The 22353-nt window shown below is 46.3% G+C and overlaps 2 protein-coding genes across 3 annotated transcripts in view; one reads left to right on the top strand and one right to left on the bottom strand.

Moving 5' to 3' along the window:
* tg (thyroglobulin) overlaps nt 1-22353 on the top strand; it is a 604630-nt gene that overhangs the window by 273949 nt on the left and 308328 nt on the right. The gene's annotated exons all lie outside the window — the stretch shown is intronic.
* The window catches only part of sla1a (Src like adaptor 1a), an 88556-nt gene that overhangs the window by 11577 nt on the left and 54626 nt on the right, over nt 1-22353 (bottom strand). For both annotated transcript variants that reach the window (XM_085992483.1, XM_085992482.1), the window contains 2 exons: nt 10538-10637; nt 4720-4806 (listed from right to left, as the gene is read on the bottom strand). In XM_085992483.1, coding sequence (XP_085848609.1) covers nt 4720-4806; nt 10538-10637 — 187 coding nt within the window. The remainder of the gene's footprint in view (nt 1-4719; nt 4807-10537; nt 10638-22353) is intronic.

Here is a 22353-nt window from a genome sequence, read left to right as displayed (position 1 = left end):
CTATGGAAAGAGGCAGCAAATTGTGAACCTCAGCAGAGGAAACATGGAACCTCAGTGTTATGAGCATGCATTGGCGCACTGGTGCTTCACTCGCAAACTAACAGACCTTAGTTATCTCCCTGATTTTCTAATTCCATTCCACTGCTTCCCTTTCCACTGTGGATCCATGAATGGCCCATGTCTTTATCTTCCAATGCCTTTTCACATGCCAGATGGAGATGACCTTTGTGTAATACCTTTCACCTCTTTTTAACATTTTAAAATGCATTTCTAACCTATTAAGCCTATTATCTTGTGAAGCATTTTGCGTCATCCTGAGAAGAGGACAAGGCATTGTCCAAATGCAAATTCTTTCTATTAGCTGATTTCTTTTGTGAAATTAACTAGCATTTTAACTTTTGTTCCCTACCTGTTGCCCTTCCTTGTCTAGTTTGACTAGAGGGTCAAACAAGATCACAAGAGGGTGGCTGAAGAATTCCCAGTAGCCTACTTGATTTTGGCCTTCCAGAATACCAACTTACTGTTTTCCTCTTACATCATCAAGCTCAAATGAATCCAGCATCCTGGCTTCAACCACCCTTCCTGTTAATGTCTAAAAGCAGCTGAACTATGAACCTACCTTTCTCTTTCAGATGCTTACTGATTTGCCGTACAGTTCTAGTATTGTTTTAAATTATGAAAAGATCGCCTGTGGTTTTGCTGACAATGTCGGTAGCTAGCAAGGCCCGAGGAGATTTACCAGAGTGATACCAGAGATGAGAGACGTCAGTTATGTTGAGAGTCTAGAGAAGCTGGGATTGTTCTTCTTAGAGCAAAGAAGGTTAGGGGAAATTTACTAAAGGTGTTCAAAATTATGATGGGCCAAAACTATCAAAATGGAGAACTGGTTCCACTGGTTAAGATGCTCCTTAAAACATGCCTCTTTCACCAAGCTGGGGGCGGCGGGGGGGGGAGGGGGTCGGTAACCAGAGGACACAGATTTAAGATCATTGGCAAAAGCACCGGGGTGGAGGAGATGAGGAGAATTTTTGAAAGCAGCATGTTGTTATGATCTGGAATGCACCGCCTGAAAGAATGGTGAAGCAGATTCAATAGTAACTTTCAAAAGGAAATTGGATATATACTTGAAAAGGAAACATTCGCAGGGTTATGAGGAAAGAGCAGGAGAATAGGATTAATTAGAAAGCTCTTACAAAGAGCCGACACAGGCACAATGGGCCGAAGGGCCTCCTTCTGTGCTGTAAGATTCTATGATTCGATAATCCTATGATAGGCTGAGGACAGAAGGGTTTATATCTTGCAATGCACCGCGTATTATTCTGCTGCTCAGGTGCAGCTTGGTTTAACTTGTCTAGATGACAAAGTCTAATTACTACAAATAGATGAGGTCAATTAGATACTTGATGCAGTGTGTACCTGAAGTACATTGTACAAGGTGGGACAATTCTACAGTCATCACAATTGGATCTTGCTGTTGTACTTATGTCACTAAAGCTTAAGTGCAGGTTGAAAACCCTGCACTGTTGTGCCACAACTGGGCCAGAAATTCGCGGCCAGAAGCGTGAGTACGGTCGGGGTACTCACGCATCTGGCCGTTGGAAATGCCGGCGTTCAGCAGGAGCAGCGCATGCGGGGAACGCCGGCATTTCCAGACCCGAGGTCTATTCACAGCGCATGCGACTGCACAGGCAGCGCTTGCGCAGTGAACTTTGTGGATTTCAATGATGGATTCAGTGAGGGTAAGTCCTTAGAAGTTACACTTGAAAAAAGCAAGTGTAAAGTTGTTCATTGGCTGCGGAGGAAGATATATTTTATCGTGGAGCTTCTGAAATGCAATATTTTTGTTTGGGAAAGGGAGGGAAGTTATTGTAAGAAATTTTAAGTAAGTTTTAAAGTTTAAATTTTTTTTTTTTAAAGGGTTTTCAGAACGGTAGGTAGAAGGAGCAATTGTGGCTGTGTGAATGGAATGTGAGAATGAGTTATGTATGTATGTCCACATATATTCCTTTACGTATATGTATGTATGTTTTATATTCCTTTACTAATGTGTATGAATGTATGTTTTTAATTATGATTTTCCAATAAGTTACTTTCTCTGAAAGTCATAATTAAATAATACATTCATACACATAAGTAAAGGAATATATACATAACACGCAAAGGAATATATACAGACATACATACTTTCAGAAGCTCCACGATAATAAATATCTTCCTCCGCAGCCTCTGGAGCAACTGTACCCATGCTTTTTTCATGTGTAAGTTGTAATGACTTGACCTCACTGAAAGCATTAATGAAAGCGGCGAATTATACTGCGCACGCGCTGCCTGTGCAGTCGCACACGTTCTGCCTCTGAACCCCTTCGTTCAGAGGACAGGAAATGCCGGTTTTCCCCACATGCACTGTGCATGCTGAAAACCGGCATTTCATCCGGCCAGATGCGTAAGTACCCCGACCGTACTCGCGCATTTGGAAGGGAATTACTGGGCCAACATTTTACATGTCAATAAAATGAAAAATTTAACAATTGCACGACTTGCCCCCTCGCATCTGCGACTGAGGGTCCAAGGAGGTGCATTGCGCAAGAGGTCATCATCGTACGTATCCTCACACTGTTCCCTTTGGGGAACTGTATGAAGTGGTGGAAGGATTTATGGCCGTGATTAACGCTCATTCCGTGACCGTAACCATCTTTGAACCAGCCATTAGGGTGGTTAGTCCTATGGCGGGAGGGTTTTACGGGCTCCCACAACCCATCTGAGGGGGGGGGGGCCACCAACACCCACGGACGCAAGTATCCCGCTGGATGTCCACCCAGAATTTAAAGTTGGAGCTCCGACTCCACTTGCCGGGACTGTCTGGAGTGGGGTTCAAAACCCTACTCCTTCTGGCCCAGCAGCGGGGATGCTTACTGCTACGCAAAAGGCCCACTCCACACAAAAGGTGACACCCATACGTTTCCTGCGCCTTTTCCCTCCCCGTGACTGGAGCCCTATGCTGCCATTTCATGTTGCTAATCGGATTGGGCCTTTGTCATAGCGGTAGGATCCCCGCCGCTGGGCCAGATCAGGGTAGGGTTTCGAACCCCACTCCAGACAGTCCCGGCAAGTGGAGTCGGAGCTCCGGCTCTAAATTCTGGGTTGACATCCAGTGGGATATTTGCGTCCGTGGGTGTGGGTGGCCCCCCCTCCTTGTATAGCTTGTGGGAGCCCGTAAAACCCTCCCGCCATAGGACTAACCGCCCTAATGGCTGGTTCAAAGATGGTTACGGTCACGGAATGAGCGTTAATCATGGCCATAAATCCTTCCACCACTTCATACAGTTCCCCAAAGGGAACAGTGTGAAGGCACGTATGACGACGACATTGCTAAATAAATAAATGGAATTAAAAAAATTCTTTTAGGGCTTTTAAAAGTCTTTAAATTGCTTTAATTCTCTTTAAAACTACTTCAGATTACTCAAAATAATGTAAACATTTTAAAAAGTTTATAAAAGTTACCAAAATCTTCAAAAAACTTCCAAAAACCTATTTAAACTGCTGCTTTGCATGTAAAAATGCTTAGCAGCTTGACAGAAACATTGGGGGCGTGTCCAGCAAAACTGAGACCTCAAGGGGCGTGTCTCACTTACACTGCACGCTCCTGGCTTCGCGCTGGCTGCACTCCTGGGCGGCGTGACGTCATACGCTGCCCGGGATTCTTCTTTTTCAAACACCAAGTCCAGGCGTCCCTGGAGCTGATCGGCAGTAGCGCGGGGTAAGTGCATATACGGGGCTTGCACGCGCGGCAAGCCCCGTTCACCAATTTCTGGCCCAGTGTGATTCTAGCAGCAGGAGGATCAGCCTGGTTATTGTCTAACCACGGTGTTTATGTTTTTTTTGGGGGGGAGGAGGAGGTTAGTCTGAACTGACCTTGTATCTTTTAGCAAATAATGAACTGGGACTGAAGGAACAGACTTGGGTTTGTTTGATTCTATTAACTCAGTGCAGGTAGATCTCAGTTTCCTCCCCCCCCCCAATTGTTCCTCTTCTTTCTTGAAAGTGCTGACTTATGTTGGGATATAGCCCCGTGGGAGCTATCAGTGCTTGGTACTGCAGACAAGTAATAATCCTTCGTATGCGAGCCTAGGTTGACAGGACATTCGACATGGAGGTGCATCCCAGCTGAGCTTGAATTTGTCCTCACTAAGTGTCCCCATAAATGCACCTTCCACTATGGGGTACTTGATAGTACTCAAGAGAAGAAACTGATTGATTTTCCCCCTCCTTAGCCCCAGCAGTGCTGAGGCCAGTTCTTTGACTGAATGTGGAGCCCCTCCATATCTTTGTAACCTCCTCCAGCCCTACAACCCTCTGAGATCTCAGCACTCCTCCAATTTGGGCCTCTTGCGCATTCCTGATTTTGATTGTTCCTCCATTGGCGGCCGTGCCTTCAGCTGCCTAGGACCCAAGCTCTTGATTTCCCTTCCTAAGCCACTCCGCCTCTTTACCTCTCTCTCTTCCTTTAAGACGCTCCTTAAAACCTACCTCTTCGACCAAGGTTTTGGTTACCTGTCCTAATATCTCCTTATGTGTCTCGATGTCAAATTTTGTTTGCTAACAAAGCGCCTTGGGACGTTTTACTACATTAAAGGCGCTATATAAATTCAAGTTGTTGTTGGGGGAGGAAAATGCAAGACAAACAAACAAGAAAAGGTGAACTGTATCTAATAAACCTACCCGTGGTAAACTCGAGCGGCACAGGCACGTGGGATGTAGTTCTCACGTCCAGCAATGATGGACTTCACTCTCCACCAATCACCTTCTCTGGAAAAAAAGAGAGATCGATATGAGTGGAACAACCACTTTATTAAGGAATATTAGTAAAGTATTTGGCAAGTCAGCCTTGGTTCAGTGGTAGCACTTTCACCTCTAAGTCAGAACGTCATGAGTTCCAAGCCCCACTGAGCACATAATCTAGGTTAATACTTCAAGAGCAGTACTGAGGGAGTGCCGCACTGTCGCAAGTGCCACCGTTTGGATGAGATGCGAACATATAAAATCGATGGGCAGGAAAAGACCGTCCTTCATCGTTGTTGGGCTAAAATCTTGGAACTGCCTCCCTAACAGCATTGTGGGAGTACCTTCACCTCATGGACTGCAGCAGTTCAAGAAGGCGGCTCACCACCACCTTCTCAAGGGCAATTAAGGATGGGCAATAAATGCTGGCCTTGCCAGCAGCGCACACATCCCACAAATGAATAATTTAGAAAAAGCCTGTTGCAGGATGATTAGGCTCCCATACCCACCAGCTCACATACCCACCAGCAGTCATGTAAGCTCCTGGGAGAATTAAAAAAAAGAAAACCACCAAGGCCAATCAGGGATGAAAAAATCTGATTTTTTTTTCTCTGACACCCTTAGATGATTGAAACTAGTCTAGTAGACCACATGGACCCTATATATACACCACCTGATATTTTAAACAAGATGTTAAACAAAGATCCAGTCAGCCTGTAAAAAGCCCTGTGATATTATTTGAAGATCAGCAGGGCAGTTCTCCCAGTGTCCTGGCCAACATTTATCCCTTAATCAACACCACAAAAACAGATTATCTCATTTATCTCACTGTGAGATAAATGAGACAATGATTATCTCACTATCTGTGAGATATTGGCTGCCAGTTTGCCTACAATATTGACGACACTGCAAAAGTATTTCACTGGCTGTGAAATGCTTTGGGTCATCTTGAGGATGTGAAAGGTGCTATATAAATGCAAGTTATTTCTTTCTTTTTATATAGAGAATAATGGATCCCTAGGTTTGAGTTACAAGGCTGGAATCTGATCAAGGAGTTTAGATTTTGTCATTATCAAAACAATGAATCTTGAGGATTCTTTTAACTATCATGAGAAGTAATGGTCTGAATTTTGCTGGAAAGTTTTGGTGTAACTACAGCATAAGAGCAGTGTTTTTCCCCACAGAAATTTGCACCAGTTTTATGTCGAAGCATCACTGCATGAGAATTTCCTCGAATGTTTGTGCCACTTCCTAGATATGGGCCCTGAAGCCCTGTGCCTCTCATTTACATAGCTCAGCAAGGTTCCAGGTTCACCTCTTGCTTCGTGCTGAGTTAATTCGTGCTGATTGGGCAGGATCAGGGGACTTGCATTTAAACAACTCAAAAGTAGGAATAGACTGGATGCCGGGGGGTTCTTCTTGTCTAAGAGCATAGTGAGCCTCTGGAATGCGTTGCCAGCTGCTGCAGTCTGTGCTGAATCTCTGCATACCTTCACAAGGGAACTGACTGGGGCAGAGATTGCATCATATAGACAGCAAGTGGATTAACAGATAATGAACGCATGGACCATGTGATCTCCTGGGCTGGATACAATCATCTGAGGGGGTGGGAGAGGAATTTATCAGAATATTGTTTCCCCTTATTGGCCCCGGGTTTTTCTCTTTTTTTCCCAGGAGATTATATGGCTGCAGGTAGGGGCGGGGGCGGGGAGCGTGGGGTGGGGCGTGGGGTATGAAGTGTCTACTGATGCTGCTGCAGCCATCATGAGTGTGGGGCAAGGCATGATGGATCAGCTATTTTTTCCTGCCTGTCATTTTTGTAAGTTCTTATCTTGTCCGTGTTAACCCAGGGCGTAACTTGTGCAATTCTAAGTTCACACACAGAGTTCTTGAGAACAGTTGTGATGTGTTATACAATAAGCACACAGTTGCATTAATCTGTACTGAATCTCGTTTGTGACTTCGCAGAAATGCAGTCTCATTTACTGTTTTTTAAAAATTCTTGAGAAATCTAGTTGAAAGCCCAAGGCCCACGGTGCGAGACACCACCCCGGGTGGAAAGAGAAGGCAGGTTGTGTTTTAAAAGCCTGTAGATTGTTGGAGGAATGGGAGACTGAAGGAGCTGAAGAGTTCCAGAGTTTTGAGGTCACAAATATACACTAAAATTAGTTCAATTGCATATCTGATCCTGGATAATAAAGAGGTCTGAGTTTGGGCTAGTTGTCCCCTACTTCCCAGAAGGCCCGACAAAATTCTGCACTGAATTGAATTGTCAATCTTACTCACTGAGATCACAAGTGTCACTGGTGTTGGTACATTCGTGTGTTAGAGGGTGATTTTTTTGAGGATAGGCCTGAAGCAAATTTGTTCAACTAGAGGAGAAAGGACTTAGCTCTGAACCTAACCCATGCTGCATTTGACCTTGGGTGTGATTGGTTTCAGCAATGGATAATGCAAGTATGCTGATAGTCCTAACCTTGATGAGTACAAGGATTCAGAGTGGAGATTAAGATCTCCAATGAGACCGTGCACGTCCTATTCATTCTCACTGTATGACCTAAACCTCTTCCCTTGGTCCATGCCTAGCAGCAGTACCTGTTACACAAAACTTTTATAGGCACATTTCATCAGGTTTAGCGCATCTCTACAATTGTAAGATAGATACCTTCTCCACTGTTATGCCACTGTTCCTAGTTTCAATGGTGATGTTTTTGTACTAGCAGTAGTACAACAGTTGTGCTTACAATAGAATATAATAGAAACAGCAAAAGGCCTAGCAATAGGTCCTAAAAAACCTAACCCTTTCTGTCTGATCTCAACCCAACCTATCTAGCTGCTCACCATACCCCAGAAACTGGCTCCAGAAACATATCTAATTGCCTCTTGAACTCAGTTACACTGCCCACTTCAAAAACCTTCACTTCTTTTGGGTGAAGATATTCCTTTGCTTCTTATTCTTAATTTTTTAGTTTTCAACTTATGTCCCCTTGTATTTGACCTTTTCAATATAGTGAGCAATTTGCCTGCATGAGCTTTGTCAATTCCCGTCATCTTCTTGAAAATCTCCTCTCACTCATGTAATGAAACTGCTACCTTGTGTGCAAATTGAAAAGAGCTGATTGGTGACTCAATGGGAAAACAGAGTGCCAGTGGGCTGCTTCTAAGAATCACAGTTCATGTGTGTACAGGGCAACAAAATGGATACACAGTGCTGTTTAGGATTTCAAGAGTTACCAAGTGCGTGAGCAAGTTTTACCAGCCCTCCCCTCAGTAAACCTGCTACTGCAAATTGAGCAGCAGAATCTTCAGTGGCATCAATTCAAATGTTATACGGGTGAGGGGCGGTAGTTGGTGGGGGAGGCAGTTTAAAGGAAAAATCATCACCAACTATTAGATGTGAGCAGTTTGAAAATTAATTCATGCTCAGTCCATGATATAGTCCAAATCTGCCATACCTCACCTGAAGACAATGGCACTTTCTCAAGATTGAATCACGTCTACATAAAATTGATTTTTTCCCCCAAAACATATTGCATATAATTTTCACCCTTTCTTACCTTCTGTCCCTGTAGTATTGACTCTTGCTGTGAGACAGTTCCACAGGTGCCGTGAGCCCTCTGGTACCTCTGTCGCTCTTTATATATCAATGGACTACTTGATTGCGGAAGCATCACAGCCTCACCCAATCTCTACCCTGACATCCATTATCCAGAGGGCCCACAGAATAGCGATTGTGAGCAAGATTAATTGCTGATCTTTTTTCTCCACCTCGGCCTTTGAGCCATGAGTCAATTGTATTGCTTCTTTCACCACCCCGAGCTAAGGTCAACTCACTCAGAGCTAGATTAAATTTGGGACCATTATGACTCAATTCTAAATCGGACGCAGGACAACTGAATTATTGGGGCACGATTGAATTTTTTTTTAAACATTATTGGTCTTTTAATAGGGACCCTAATCCACATTTTCAAACACTAGATGAATTTATCAGGGTTGGACTTTTTCTTTAGCCTCAATAAAGCAATACTCAACAGGAACTGACAGCTAAATGCGATTGCGACTGCACATTGTTGCCTTGGTTGAGCAATGTTCCCCATTACTCTATATTCCCACTGTCTAAAGCGGTATTCTTCTGTCAGCAAGAATGGTGCAGGGAGCCACAGCTCAGAAGGGGCTGAGCAAAAGGTCCATCATGATTATTCAGGCCATTCTGCTCATCGCCAATTGTAGGCCTTTTGAACCCTTTTATTAGTTGACATTTTTACCTCTCTGCATCACCAAAACCAATTAATTCAGATCTCCAGTACAACTTTTCACCAGATAAAGCAAACATTTAATAAAACATTTTAAACAGAGATAATCTTAACATTATAAACAGGGGTGCAAAATAGCATACATTGGAGCAGGAGGAGGCCATTCAGCCCCTTCAGCCTGTTCTGCCATTCAATTAGATCATGGCTGATCTATACCTCAACCCCATACTCTTTAGCATATGCCCTGCTCCTCATTTCTTGGATACATATGTCGGGAATTTCCTCGGGGTGGGTTCTCCCGATCGGCTGCCATAACTTTGGAGGAAGATTATCAGAAACATCACTTACATGATTATTCAGGATTTCCGCTGACCTTCCTTCAAAGTTAAGGCAGCTGATCAGAACAACCCCCAAAGTAATTCTCGCCAATATTTTCTACTCCTGCTGCTGTACATGCTTTAGAGATGGCCCCTTGGCCCCAGTTGGACCAAGTTCATTGTGTAAATACGGGAGGGGTTGATTAGGCTTTTACCTTCTTTGAGCAACGTGCCAAAAAATGATCTTTCACTTGGCTTGCTGAGAAAATAAGAGGTTCCCATTGAAACTACAGCCACTTTTCCAACTTCAACTACAATAGTACAGAAAAATATTATTCAGAGCCCTGCATATTTTACAGAAAGAATAGCACGGAGTGATCTTGAAGGCTTTAAAATCAATTCAAGGACTCTGATGATTAACACTGCCTTTCATGTTGGTCAGCCATGTGCAGAAACCCATTACCACATTTAAGACTCTCCAAATTAAGCTACTGAGAAATCTGAGCTGAGTTGACCAATCTTAGCCGGGGTGGCAGAAGAGACACTGTAATTGGCCCCAGTGTGTCTAACTAGGATGAGGGGGGGAAAAATCAAGCGGTTTTCAATCTTGATCACTATCCAGTAAACCCTGTTAGAAAGTATGTGTGCGTGCGTTTGTATGCATCTGTGTGTATGTCTGCATGTGTGTGTGTGCTGTGTGCTGTGTGTGGGCGTGCATGAGCACATGAACATTGGGTGATAACAACAGTGGACAAGGCTTCAATAACCCCTCCACCATGGTCAAATAACTTGTAGATGGTCACTGTTTAGGCTCACTTGCATGAGGTGACAAAGTGCTGTTGCCACCAGTGGAATTGGCATGAGGCATTGCCTTGAGGAGATGAGGTGGAGAGGGGGAGAAATGGTAGATTTTGTGCAATTTCTTGGTGGTCACCTAAGGTGCCTGACTGTCAGCCATGAATGCTCACAAAGGTAAACTCACCAATCCCGGACAACGCTCAAAGAGAGCATGAGTCAGAGGTAGAGCTACAATACCGTAGCGTTGATTCATCTTTCATGTGTGGTTTCAAGCTGGGAGCATGGTGAATTTAGCCTACTGTGTAAAAACATAGTAAAGAGCAGTACTTCATTACTGAGGTTCCTCCCTGTGTTCCTTGTTTAGTACCGTGTTGGTAGGATTTTACTTACTCTGCTACAATGCGCAGTTTCTCCCCCATCCTGAAGATCGGTTGGCTTATCGTTGGTGGTGGGTAGTCATAAACTGTAACCAGCACATCATTGCTGTCCGCTGTAAAAGAGGGAAATCTGGGTGAAACATGTGGAAAACTTGTTGTTCAAAACATTTTAAAGAAATAAATTGCATTTATATAGTACCTTTCATGATCTCAGGATGTCCCAAAGTGCTTTACAGCCAATGAGGTACATTTGCTGAAGCATAGTCTCTGTTTTAATTTAGGAATTAGCGGCAGCCAATTTTCACACAGCAAGGTCCCACAAGCAGCAATAAGATAATGACCTGATAATCCATTTTAGTGGTGTTGGTTAAGGGATAATTATTGTCTAGGACAAGGAAGACAGGAAGAACTCCCCTGCTCATCTTTGAATAGTACCATGGGATCTTTTACGTCCACCTGAGAGGGCAGACAAGGCCTCTGTTTAACGTTTCATCTGAAAGACAGCAACTCCAACAGTGCAGCACTCCCTCAGTACTACAACTGAAATGCAAGACAAGATTATGTACTCAAGCTCAATTGAAGCCCATGGGATTAAAGAGGAAGTGGCAGCATCAATACGAAGTTGGCTAACGGACAGAAAGCAGAGAGTAGTGATGAACAATTGTTTTTCAGACTGAAGGGAGGTGTATAGTGGTGTCCCCCAGGGGTCGGTATTAGGATCACTGCTCTTTTTGAGATTATATATATGTATTAATTGTTACGTCCGTGTATAATCAGACACATACTGCGGAGAACGGTACAAACGGTGTTTACTCAACGTGGCTCAGACTGCAACTGAACTGTACAGATTACTACTCAACATTATATACAGGTGTGGTCACTGCCGGTACTACAGTATACATGAGCTGTAAAAAGTAGTTCCCCCCCTTAAAGGTACATACATTACAATTCCTCCCCTTTTAGATTAACAGTACCATAACACTCATTTAACAATTAAATATCAAACTAATTACAATTAACACTTTTAACATGCAACATTAGCTGAAAATAGTCTATTTATAAATTCAGTCTTTGGGGAGGCTTCCTGATCCTTTCTGGATAGCGCCTTTCCCGAGTGCCTTGCTCTTGGTGCGGAGGCGATTCTGGCCCCCTGTCGTTGGTTGGTTCATCAGCTTCCGATGCTACTGTTTCTGGGGTAGATGCTACCTGTACATCGGGTTCATCACCAGGTACGTATGGGCGAGGCATGGGGTTGACTTGTTCCTGTGACTCTAGGATCTGGTCAGCATGGCGTCTCACGATGCTCTCCCCAACGTCCACTGTGTACATTAGTGGGCCCTGCCGTGTGCATATCGTTCCTGGCTGCCATTTTTCTGTTCGGTAGTCGCGGGCCAAGACTGGTTGCCCTACATTGAAGCTCCTTGTTGGCTTCTCATGGATGTGCTGGAATTGCTTACTCTCAACATCTCTTCGTACGTTTGGTCTGAGCAAATCCAGGCGAGATCTTAACCTTCGGTTAAAGAACATCATGGCTGGGGCCTGGTTGGTGACTGCATGTGTCGCATTCCGGTAGGCGAACAGGAAATTGTCCACCTTGTGCTGCAGCGGAATGTTGTCATTGTACATAGCCTTTATTGCCTTCTTAAAGGTTTGTACGAACCTCTCAGCCAATCCATTTGTGGCTGGATGATACGGGGCGGATGTGTAATGCCTTACCCCATTCTTTTCCAAGAACCTCCGGAACTCTTCAGACACAAAGGCCTAGAAATTCAGTGCCCTTAGCACCGATTTTGCGGCGCTAGAGGGCCTAGCGCTGCAATTGGCGCCGGTTCCTAAATTGCCTGGGGCCCTTCCGCGGCGGTAGACCGGTAGCGCTGCGCCGGCACCGATGACGTCATCGGTGTGCGCAGCGTCCCGGTTGCCGTGGTAACCCGGCCCCAAGCCGAAATTCAGTTGCGGCCGCCTCGCCAGTGGCAGCCGCAACTAAGACTCCAGCAAACGAGTGTTGCCGGAGTCTGCGCCGGCGCTTTAAGGAGGCGCGGCGGCCGGCCGCTTTCCCGCCGGCCGCCTGCCCGCAGCTCCCTCCCCGGACTTCTCCCCCCCCCCCCCCCCCGGAACAGATGCAAGCCCGGCACTTGTCCGAGGTGCCGGGCTCATTTTTGAAGAGATTTGCGCGGGCCGCGGCTGGGTGCAGGCAGCTCCTCCTTAACGGAAGGAGGAGGCCTGCACTTCCCGAGCCTGCTGCACCGCAGCGGGCGCCGCAGCGCCGGAATAGCGCCGCAATGCGGTGTGTTGCGCCAGTTTTCAGGCACTAAAACCCTTCAGTAGCGCCAGCAGCCGTTTGGGCGCGGCGCTACTGAATTTTTGGCGCGCACAAAGGGACTTAGCGCCGGCGCTAACTTCCGGCGCTAAAGCCCTGGCGCAGCGCAAACTCAATTTCTAGGCCAAACTGTGGTCCGTTGTCGGAGCAAATCTGTTCTGGCAAGCCATTCCTGGCAAAAATGGTCCGTAGGACTGCAATAGTTTTCTCCGTGGTGGTGGAGGACATTTTGATGACCTCAGGCCATTTCGAGTGCGCATCCACGGCTATTAAAAACATTGAGTCCATGAATGGACCAGCAAAATCAATATGCACCCGTTGCCATGGAGATGAGGGCCACTCCCATGGGTGTAGAGGGGCCTGTGGTGGTGCATTTTGGACTTTCTGGCATCCTGAGCAGCTCTTGGTCAGGTCCTCGATTTGTTTATCGATTCCCGGCCACCACACATAAGCCCTGGCTAGGCTTTTGATTTTTACCCCTCCCAGATGACCCTCATGAAGCTCATTGAGCACTCTATCCCTTAACTTGGGTGGAATTACTACTCGGGATCCACACATCAAGGTCCCCCGGCAAACTGACAGCTGTTCTCTCCTTGTCAAGAATGCTGGCAACAGTGAGTCGCCATGTGCTGGCCATCCCTTCACCGTCAAATCATATACCCGAGACAGTGTTGGGTCATTTCGGGTTTCCTTTTCGATACAAGCGTTAGTTACCGGTAGGTATTCAACTATAGTCGAATGGAATATTTTGACAGGATCCACTGCTGGTGCTTCCTCCGCAGTAGGCAGTGGCAGGCGTGATAGCCCATCAGCATTTCCATGCTGTTTCGTGCCCTTATATTCAATCTCACAGTGGTGCGCCCCTAGAAAAAGTGACCATCTTTGTAGTCGTTGCGCAGTCATCACCGGAATGCCCTTCTTTGGATTAAAAATGGAGACAAGAGGCTGGTGATCAGTCAGCAAGGTGAATTTCTGCCTGTGCAGGTAGTGATTGAACTTTTTCACTCCCCACACTAGGCTGAGGGCCTCCCTGTCAATCTGGGCGTAGTTACCCTCGGCTGAGGTTAGTGATCGTGACGCAAAGGCAATTGGCCTCTCTGAGTCGTCCGAGAATTTGTGCGACAGCACCGCTCCAATGCCATAGGGTGACGCATCACATGCCAACCGAATTGGTAATGCTGTGTTGTAATGGGCCAATACCTCTTTCGATGTGATTAGTGTTTTGCTCTTCTGGAAAGCTCGTCTACATTCGTCACTCCACTTCCATGGCACCCCAGTTTGCAGTAGGGTGTTCAGTGGGTGTAGTATTGTAGACAAATTTGGCAAGAACTTATGATAGTAGTTTACCAGCCCGAGGAACGACCTCAGTTGTGACACATTTTCCGGTGCTGGAGGCTTGACTACTGCCTCAATCTTCTCTGGGGACTTATGTCACCCCTCTTTATGGATAACGTGGCCACAATACGAGATCTGTTTTCTAAAAAACTCGCATTTGGGGTGGTTAGCTCGGAGCCCATATTCCTGCAATCTAGTGAGCACCTGCTCCAGGTTGGCAAGGTGATCACTGTCATTTTCACCCGTGACCAGGATGTCGTCCAAATAACACTGGGTCCCTGGGATCCCTTGCAGGACTTGTTCCATTGCCCTCTGCCAAATAGCCGGAGCTGATGCTACCCCGAATACCAGCCGATTGTATTGGTAGAGACCTATATGGGTGTTGATTGTGAGGTATTTTTTTGATGCTTCTTCTACCTCCATTTGCAGATACGCCTGGGCCAGATCAATCTTAGTGAAGCGTTTCCCTCCAGATAGCGAGGCGAAAATATCTTCAATCCGCGGAAGTGGATATTGTACGGTGTGAAGGACCGGGTTCACTGTTACCTTAAAGTCCCCACAGATGCGAACCTTCTTTGGTTCTCCAGGCGTGCTGCTCAATGACTTTTTCATCACAGGGATGATGGGTGTAGCCCACTCGCTCCAGTCTACCTTGGACAGTACACCTGAACGTTCCAGACTCTCTAGCTCTGCTTCGACGGCTGGGCGGATCTGGCCTTAAAAAATTTTTGACTTGCGTTTTCTTCAATTTTAATCATCGCTGTCATGCCTATTAGTGTTCCGAGTCCTTGCTGGAACACTTCTTTCGTGTCAGTTAAGATCTTTGACAGTCGCCCAGGTGTGACGTTGTCATCCTTTTTGTCAGCCACAGTCAGTGCCTGTATGGAATGCCAATCCAGTTGTATTTTCTGGATCCATTCACGTCCCAGTAATGGTGGTCCTCCATCTTGCAATACATACAGGTCTAGTTTTGGTGTTTCCTTACCGTTATATATAACGGTCACCCTTATTTTTCCTTTGGGGTAGACTTTTTGCCCCGTGTACGTCTTCAAAATAAGTTTTGTGTCTCTCAAGGGTATGTGTGAGAATAGCCGCTTGTAGTCCCGTCGGTTTATGACTGTTAGGGCTGATCCTGTGTCCAATTCCATCTTTACCTGGACTCCTGCTATCTTGAGAGTGACCCAAATGATTCGGTGATCCTCTGTTGTGATCACATTATGTAGTTTCAGACAACTCAGTTCCCCGCTTTCGGAGTCATTATCATTCTTTTGTTCGTCTGAACTATTCTCCATTATCTTATGTACCTTCTTGTACTTTCCTTTGGTCGGTTTCTTATTGCTGGTTTTCTTTCCCAACCTGCAGACTCGTGCTATGTGTCCTACTTTTCCACACTGTCTGCACACTTTGTCTTTGAACCAGCAATCATTCTGGTCATGTGTTGCTCTGCCGCAGCGATAGCACTTCTCTGTTCCATATGACATTTCGTTTGTGCCATATTCTTGCGGTCTCTGTTGTATCTCTGCAGCGCCCCGTGCTGCTGCTTCATATGATACCGCAATGCTGAAAGCCTTTTCCAGCATAAGGTCCTTTTCAGATAAAAGCCGTTTCTGGGTTCCTTCACTTTGAAGCCCACACACAAACTTGTCCCTTAAGGTATCTGCCAGTCCTGCTCCAAACTGGCAGTGTTTCGATAGTTTGCGCAGTTCTGTTAAATAATCAGCATTGCTTTCATCCTTATGCTGGTTCCGTTTGTGAAACTTGAATCTTTCTGCTATCAGCAGCGGTGTGGGGTTTAAATGTTCCTTTAGTATCATTACTATGTCTTCAAAACTCTCTTCCATTGTCTTCGTTGGGGTTACTAGATTTCGCAATAACCCATATGTCTTTGCATCCATTGAATTCAACAATACCGACGCTTTCTTGTCATCTGACACCTCATTTGCCTTGCAGTACACCTCTATTCATTCGACATATGTAGTCCAATCTTCGACTTCATTGTCAAATGCGGTGATACTGCCACTCTTCGGCATTTTGGGTGTGGTTTAAAATGGTGTCTCCCAATGGCTTAAAATGGCGTCTCCCGCGTTTTCCTTCCTCCCCCGCTGCTGCCGACGCCACTCCCAGCGGTCCTCATGGCAATGGCGGCGCCTCGCGGGTTTCTGCGCGCCTCTGTCTCCCTCTCTCCGATGCTGCTCGGCCCCTGAACACCGGCTGCGCCCTGTGCGCTCTGCCCTCTCTCTCTCTCCCCCGTCAACGCTGCTCAGCCCTTTGCTGTGCTGCTTGGTCGGGCTCTAGCCCGCCGCTGTCCGGGAAGGGTCTGCGCACTACCTGTTGCCAGCCCGTTCCGCTGGACCACCTCGACTGGAAAGCCAAGCCTGGCTCTCGACAGCCTCCTCCGCAATTCTCGAGTCTCTGCTGGATGACTGGGCGGTTGCCCGTGGTCGACGCCCGAGTCTTTGGCCTTGACCTCCAATCCACTGATCTCCAGGAACGAATCCCCGGGAGGTGATGCAGAGTTGCAGGTAGGTTCGCACCTGCCTCGTCGCCAATGTTACGTCCGTGTATAATCAGACACAGACTGCGGAGAACGGTACAAACGGTGTTTACTCAACGTAGCTCAGACTGCAACTGAACTGTACAGATTACTACTCAACGTTATATACAGATGTGGTCACTGCCGGTACTACAGTATACATGAGCTGTAAAAAGTAGTTCCCCCCCTTCAAGGTACATACATTACATTAATGACCTGAACTTGGGTATACAGGGCATAATTTCAAAGTTTGCAGATGACCTGAAACTTGGAAATAGAGTAAACAGTAAGAAGGATAGCAGCAGACTTCGGAGGATACAGACAGACTCGTGAAATGGACAGCTACATGGCAGAAATTTAATGCAGAAAAGTGTGAAGTGATGCATTTTGGAAGGAAGAATGAGGAGAGGCAATATAAACTAAATAGTATTTTTAAAGGGGGTGCAAGAACAGAGAACCTGGGGGCTTACATACAAGGCAGCATTTGATCGAGTGTGGCATCAAGGAGCCCTAGCAAAACTGAAGTCAATGGGAATCAAGGGGAAAACTCTCCATTGGTTGGAATCATACCTAGCACAAAGGAAGTTGGCTGTGGTTGTTTGAGGTCATTCATCTCAATCACATGACATCACTGCAGGAGTTCCTCAGGGCAGTGTCCTAGGCCCAACCATCTTCAGCTGTTTCATCAATGACCTTCCCTCCATCATAAGGTCAGAAGTGGGGATGTTCGCTGATGATTGCACACTGTTCAGCACCATTCGAGACTCGTCAGATACTGACGCAGTCCATGCCCATATGCAGCAAAACCTGGACAACATTCAGACTTGGGCTGACAAGTGGCAAGTAACATTCGCACCACACAAGTGCCAGGCAATGACCATCTCCAACAAGTGAGACTCTAACCATCTCCCCTTGGCATTCAATGGCATTACCATCGCTGAATCCCCCACTATCAACATCCTGGGGGTTACCATTGATCAGAAACTGAACTGTACCAGCCATATAAATACTGTGGCTACAAGAGCAGGCCAGAGGCTGGGAATTCTGTGGCGAGTGTCTCACCTCCTGACTCCCCAAAGCCTTTCCACCATCTACAAGGCACAAGTCAGGAGTGTGATGGAATACTCTCCACTTGCCTGGATGAGTGCAGCTCCAACAACACTCAAGAAGCTCGACACCATTCAGGATAAAGCAGCCCACTTGATTGGCACTCCATCCACCACCTTCAACATTCACTCCCTCCACCATCGGTGCACTGTGGCTGCAGTGTGTACCATCTACAAGATGCACTGCAGCAACTCGCCAAAGCTCCTTCAACAGCACCTTCCAAACCCGCGACCTCTACCACTTAGAAGGACAAGGGCAGCAGACACATGGGAACATCACCACCTACAAGTTCCCCTCCAAGCCACACACCATCCTGACTTGGACCTGTATCACCGTTCCTTCACTGTCGCTGGGCCAAAATCCTGGAACTCCCTTCCTAACAGCATTGTGGGTGTACCTACACCATATGGACTGCAGCGGTTCAAGAAGGCGGCTCACCACCATCTTCTCAAGGGCAATTAGGGATGGGCACTAAATGCAGGCCTAGCCAGCCAGCGACGCCCACATCCCATCAATGAAAAAAAAATGTTTTAAAATCTTTTAAGGTGGCAAGACAAGTTGATCAGGATGTTAAAAAAGCATATTAAATCCTTGGCTTTATAAACAGAGGCATTTGCCGGAATTTTCCAGGGTGGTAGTGGGCGCGATCGGTGGCAGGTCGGGTGAGAAAGTTGTTATTTTTGATAGCGGGTCGGGAACCATAAACATATGGAGGGAGTCATCGGATAACCTAGGTACCGTTATGTCTCACCATTCACTGCAACTCACTAAGCCACTTCCAAAGGTGCACACAAATCTGTCCAAGACTGGAAAGTGTTGAAAATAAAGGTTTCAATGTTTGACACCACATTAACAGAAACTTTACATAAACATTGCATAAAACACCCAAGTGGTTACCCTTGTGTGTTGTTAGTTGGTAGGATTGCACTAGGATGAGGGTGAGTGTGAGGGATGGCTAGTGAGATGGGGATGTGATAATGTAGATAGAGAGAGAGGGATGGGTGGAGGTGCAAGGTAAGTTGGTGTGAGTAAGGATGTGCAGGAGTAGGGTAGGGAAGGCAGAGTGATGGGGATGTGATGAGAGGCACAGCAGGATGCAGCTGAGTGTGGCTTTGTACTAATGTTTCCTGATCTAATGAGATCATTGAAGCGTTTGTGGCACTGAAGCCTGGTCCTCCTGATCACATCCCTGCTTGTGACCTCCTCTACAATCTGCAACCAGGCTGTGTTGATCTGCTGGGGAGGTCTCTTCTGCCCTTTGGAAGGGAAGAGGACCTCCCTGTGTGCTGTGACTCCCTCCATAAGCATATGGAGGGAGTCATCGGAGAACCTGGGTGCAGCCCTCTGCCTCTGTGCAGTGATTGTCAGTGTTTGCAGCACTCCAATGCTGTAGTGCACTGACAGCACTATGTTAGATTAAACTTCAAATGTAATGTGGCCATGGTCCCTTTAAAGAACCCATGTGAAAATGTGTCATGAACGACATCACCAGATGTTGTATCCATGTGTTAATGGAGACACGGAATGCAGGAGTTGGTTTAACAGGTGTTTACTGAACAAAGTCTGGAGGTGAACTAAAAGATACAAGACACTATACAGGCTTATATAGCCCGAGTGGCCACTACCGGCATTACAGTACACAGGGGCTCTTAAAGGCACATACACCACAATTCCTCCCCTTTTAGACAACCAGTACATAACATTTTAAGTAATCATTAATTAACATGTTTACAAGAACAATAATCTGCACATTTGCTGCAGTTAATCAATTATAAGTCAGTCTCTCTGGAGGCTTCCTGACTCGGTCCGGATAACGCCTCGGTGGTGTAGTAGTTTTCGGTGGTGTAGTAGGTTCTTTTGGCAAGGTTGATTCGGCTTGAATGCCAGTGTCGGGTTCATCTGGTTCGAGTATCACCGGATCGGAGGTAGATACTATGGGTATCTCTGCTTCATCATTAGGCGTATAGAGTTGTGGTGTAGGTTGTCCCTTTTCGGATGACTCTATGATCTGGTCAGCATGGCGCCTTATTATGCTTTCTCCAATGTCCACGGTATACATCAGCGGTCCTAGTCGTGTGCAAATAGTTCCAGGCTGCCATTTCTCGGTACGGTAGTCCCAGGCCAAAACTTGTTGACCTATCTGGAAGGTTCTAGTTGGCCTTTCATTCATGCTTGAAATTGCTGGTTCTCCACGTCCCTTCTGATGTTTGGCTTGATCAAATCCAGCCGGCATCTTAGGCTTCTATTGAAAAACATCATGGCGGGAGTTTGGTTTGTAACCACATGTGTTGCATTCCTGTATGCAAACAAGAAGTTATCTATCTTATGCTGTAGATTTATGTCTTCATTACCCATGGCCTTTATGGCCTTCTTGAAGGTCTGGACAAACCTTTCAGCCAATCCATTGGTGGCGGGATGGTATGGGGTGGACGTGTAGTGCTTAACCCCATTGTTTTTTAAGAACTTCCTGAATTCTTCGGACACAAATTGCGGTCCATTATCAGAACAGATCTGTTCAGGCAGCCCATTCCTGGCAAATATGGTCCTTAATACTGTGATGGTTTTTTCCGTGGTGGTGGAGGACATCTTTATTACCTCCGGCCACTTGGAGTGTGCATCAACCGCGATTAAGAACATTGAGTCCATAAATGGACCAGCAAAGTCGATGTGTACCCTTTGCCATGGAGATGAGGGCCACTCCCATGGATGTAGAGGGGCTTGTGGTGGGGCGTTTTGGACCTTCTGGCATCCTAGACAGCTCTTGGTCATTTCTTCGATGTCTCCATCGATACCTGGCCACCACACAAACGCTCTGGCTAGGTTCTTCATTTTCACTCCACCCAGATGCCCCTCGTGAAGCTCCTTTAGCACTTTATCCTGGAGGTTGGGTGGAATCACCACTCTGGATCCACACATCAAGGTTCCTCGGCACACTGACAGCTGTTCTCTTCTTTGCGAGAATGCTGGCAACAGTGGTTCGCCATGTGCTGGCCATCCCTTCACCGTTAAATCGTAGACTCGTGAGAGAGTTGGGTCATTTCTCGTTTCCTTTTCAATGGTAGAATTTGTTACTGGTAGACATTCCACTATGGTTGAGTGGAACATCTCCACTGGGTCCACTGTAGGTGCCTCTTCTACCGTTGGCAACGGTGGGCGCGATAAACCATCAGCATTCCCATGCTGTTTTGATCCTTTGTATTCTATGTCATATTGGTGTGCCCCTAGGAAAAGGGACCACCTCTGTAGCCTTTGCGCTGTCATAATGGGAACGCCCTTTTTAGGGTTGAATATGGAGACGAGGGGTTGATGGTCAGTCAACAAGGTAAATTTTTGTCCGTGTAGGTAATGGTTGAATTTCTTCACTCCCCATACCAGGCTGAGTGCTTCCCTGTCAATCTGGGCATAGTTACGCTCAGCTGAGTTCAATGAGCGTGACGCAAAAGCTATCGGCCGCTCCGAGCCATCAGGGAATCTATGCGATAATACCGCTCCTATGCCGTAAGGGGATGCATCGCACGCCAGTCTGATTGGCAGTGATGGGTTGTAATGAGCCAAAACTTCCTTGGATGTGATCAAGCCTTTGCATTTATGGAAGGCACGTTTACAGTCTTCGCTCCATTTCCAAATTACTCCCGTTTGTAGCAGTTCGTTAAGGGGGTGCAGAACAGTTGACAAGTTCGGTAAAAATTTAGGATAGTAATTTATCAATCCCAGGAACGGCCTTAATTGTGAGACATTTTCAGGTGCTGTGAGGCATAGTGAGGCGAAAATATCTTCTATCCTCGGAAGAGGATACTGTACCGTGTGAAGGATCGGGTTTACAGTCACCTTGAAGTCCCCACAGATGCGAATTTTTCTCTGTTCTTCAGATTTATCATTATTCAACGTTTTCTTCATGACAGGGACGATGGGTGTTGCCCACTCGCTCCAATCTATCTTGGATAACACGCCTGCCTTTTCCAAATTCTCCAGCTCTGCCTCGACTGCTGGACGAATTGCGTATGGCACCGGCCTTGCCTTAAAAACTTGGGAATTGCCGCATCTTCCACTTTTATCAAGGTGGTGACGCCTTTCAAGGTTCCTAGTTCCTGTTGAAACACTTCTTTGGCATTGGCCAAGATGTCTTTTAATCGTTCAGGTATGACGTCATCATCATTTTTTTTCGTACTGGTCACTGTCAGTGCCTGAATGGAGTGCCAGTCTAAACGTATCTTCCTGATCCATTCACGTCCCAACAGCAGTGGACCACCATCTTGCAGAACGTATAAATACAACTTCTGTATTTCCTTGCCGTTGTATACAACAGGTGCCCTTATTTTCCCTCTGGGGTATACTTTCTGCCCCGTATATGTTTTCAAGATAAAGGATGTGTCTTTCAAAGGTATATGCGGAAATAGCCGCTCGTAATCCCGTCGACTTATGACGGTCAGAGCTGATCCTGTATCTAGCTCCATTTTAACTGGGGACCCCGCTATCGTGAGGGTAACCCAAATGGTCTGGTAATCTTCTTTGGCAATTACATTATGTAATTTGA

This window comes from Somniosus microcephalus, chromosome 7 (assembly GCF_052327205.1).
Source record: "Somniosus microcephalus isolate GS21.2 chromosome 7, FLI_Smic_1.0, whole genome shotgun sequence".
NCBI lineage: Eukaryota > Metazoa > Chordata > Chondrichthyes > Squaliformes > Somniosidae > Somniosus > Somniosus microcephalus.
Note: the sequence above shows the minus strand (reverse complement) of the source record. Positions and strands in the feature narration are given on the sequence as shown.